Here is a 2543-nt window from a genome sequence, read left to right as displayed (position 1 = left end):
CCATCTCAAAAAAAAAAAAAAAAAATTATTTTTGTTTTAATTGTGGTAAAATATACATAATATAAAACTATTTTAACTGTTTTTTAAAGTATATAGTTCTATGGCACTAAGTACAATCACAATGCTGTACAGCCATTACCACCATCCATTCACCCAAACTTTATTAGAGTTTGAAGCCTGTAGATAAAACATTTTCAAGGCTCTACCTGTTATTAAAGCAATTTAAGTGGAAAAATTGCATTCTTTGCTTTAATTATTTGGGATGTAGTAATCTTAAAAAAAATCAGTTGATTACTAAATGCCATTCTCTTTCTTTCCCCTAGTGGAATGAGACCGTGGAGCTTTTTCGTGCTAAGATGCCCTTAGGGAAACATCGCTGTCGTTTCAAGAGCTACGAGCATTGTTTCACAGCCGCCGAAGCTGTGGATTGGCTGCATGAGCTGCTGAGGTGCAGTCAAAACTTCGGCCCCGAAGTGACCCGCAAACAAACGGTCCAGCTGCTAAAAAAATTCCTGAAGAATCACGTTATTGAAGACATCAAGGGAAAATGGGGTCAGGAAGATTTTGAAGACAATCGTCACTTATACAGGTAATGGCAACATGTAAACCTGGAAGGTGAGGAATTGGGGAGATGAGTGAATCTGGTCCAAGTCTGTTGAAGCTTCCTGATGTGTAAGAATTTACCTTGTTCACTGAACAGTGGGTCTAGTTGTGATTTGTTGAGTGGAGAACTGAATGTGTTGCTACAATAAAACCAGTTGCGATTTTTCTTGGCTTCTTAGAGCACTTCAGAGCTGCGTTTTGTTGCAGTGATGTTTCAGTAAGGAAATCTTTTCTTGCCTTTTGCTCACCTAGGAAGATGATGGCCATAACTTAGTACTTCTGGAGAATCTGAAATGGTGGAGCAGTAGCTCTGGGTTCAGCTTTTCTGAGCAATGGGGATTGGTATATTTAGGAGGTTAGTAGCAGAGTGTGTGTGATCTTTAAACAGCTCAGGGCCTATGTGAACAATTATGCTAGAATTCCCTGATGTCTCAGATTAAGCTGACAATGTGAGTCTGCTTTTCTGCAAACATTTTTGCTCATGTTTCAGTGCTATTTTATCATGTGGACACTTACCACCAGATAATCCAAGGGAAAATGAAGATTGCTTGTCCTGCACTTCCCTTCTCACTGCATACTTGGCAGTTTTATTGCTGGAGGTGGAGGGGACCAACCTAAGATTCAGGTGTGGGAGAGGACTAAAGAGGAATGAAGTCACACAGGTCCATAAAGGAATTGTTGAGTTCTCTACATGGATTAAAAGACGGAATGGAGAATATGGACCCTTATTATGTGCTTTTTTTACTCCAGCTGAACAATAAGGAGTGTGATTGCATCATATTCAGTGAGAGCATTCCACTGGGACACATGGCTTTGCACAGAGGAAATCTGGCTCTTTCATACCTGAACCATTTCTTTGTCTCCCTCTTGGACTAGCTGCTGAGAAAGGCAGAGAAGGGTGAGAGTGTCTGTCGTGAGTGCATAGGGTGAAGAACAGACATTGCTGTGCATTAGGATCTAACTTCCTCAGGGAGTTTCATCAGCAGTCTCTTGCGTGCAGATATCAGTATTGTCATCTGGGCAATTAGTCATCTCTCCACTTGGTGGTTAGTTTTGGCTTTGCTGATTCCACTTTTAATTAGGATATTGGGTAATCTTGGCCTATTCTGAGACCTTAGTACTTAATAGCATCAGGCAGTGGAAATTTTATCCCTGATTCTACATGCCACACTTTATTGGGAATTCTTAAATGATTATTTCTCTTGGAAAACTTTAATTGCTTGTACCCCAACAAGATTTAGCTAGAACACTTCTGAAAGATTCTCTGGATGAGTAACTTCCATTCTATTCTATTGCGACCTTAAACTGGGTACCTCCCATCGAGTCCCAGGAGGCTTTATGAGTCCCAGCAGAGTAAAATAGGAGCCGATTACAGAGCACTAACTGTCAGAACATGTTTCACTTCAATATTAAGACTTAACCATGTATCCCCTTTTAAAAAATAGAGTACACAAGATAGATTAAATTCATCCATTAAACAATTATTTTTTCCCCCAGTTTCTCTTTTTATACTTTTTATACTTGTGAGTCATAAATGGAACAGTATTTTTTTTTTCACCATTTACTACCTGAAAGTTCATTAGGGCTTTCCATTTTCCTGAGTGGAAGTTGTATAAGTTAACCACTGACTTTTGCCAATTACCTAGATTAATTTGGGATGAAATCCATTTAGACATGTAAGTCATTTGTTAAGGTACCCGTGCCTTGAATTGAGAGTGAGCTAATGAGTGTACAGCCAGCCGTTGCATACATGCAGGCTTCTATTACAGTGCTCCACGAAAAGAGCATTTGCTGTCCTACCTGCCGTGTCTCAACTGCTTTCCTTGGGCGAAGAGTACTACTGCCAAGTTATGAAAACAGAGGAGGAGAGTATGAGCGAGAGGCAGGTTAGATTTGAAAACAGATGGAGAGTCAATGAAATGTCAAAATCCAGGAGCATC

General features: G+C 39.9%; 1 protein-coding gene across 1 annotated transcript in view; it reads left to right on the top strand.

The window, feature by feature from the left end:
* Positions 1 to 2543, top strand: part of DEPDC1B (DEP domain containing 1B) — a 74229-nt gene that overhangs the window by 20282 nt on the left and 51404 nt on the right. The window contains exon 2 of the mRNA XM_011992137.1: positions 324 to 589. Within this exon, the coding sequence (XP_011847527.1) occupies positions 324 to 589 (266 nt within the window). The remainder of the gene's footprint in view (positions 1 to 323; positions 590 to 2543) is intronic.

The sequence above is a fragment of the Mandrillus leucophaeus genome, unplaced genomic scaffold, assembly GCF_000951045.1.
Source record: "Mandrillus leucophaeus isolate KB7577 unplaced genomic scaffold, Mleu.le_1.0 Scaffold403, whole genome shotgun sequence".
In the NCBI taxonomy this organism is placed as follows: Eukaryota; Metazoa; Chordata; class Mammalia; order Primates; family Cercopithecidae; genus Mandrillus; species Mandrillus leucophaeus.
The sequence above is the reverse complement of the archived record's forward strand: the minus strand, read 5'-3'. Positions and strand labels throughout refer to the sequence as shown.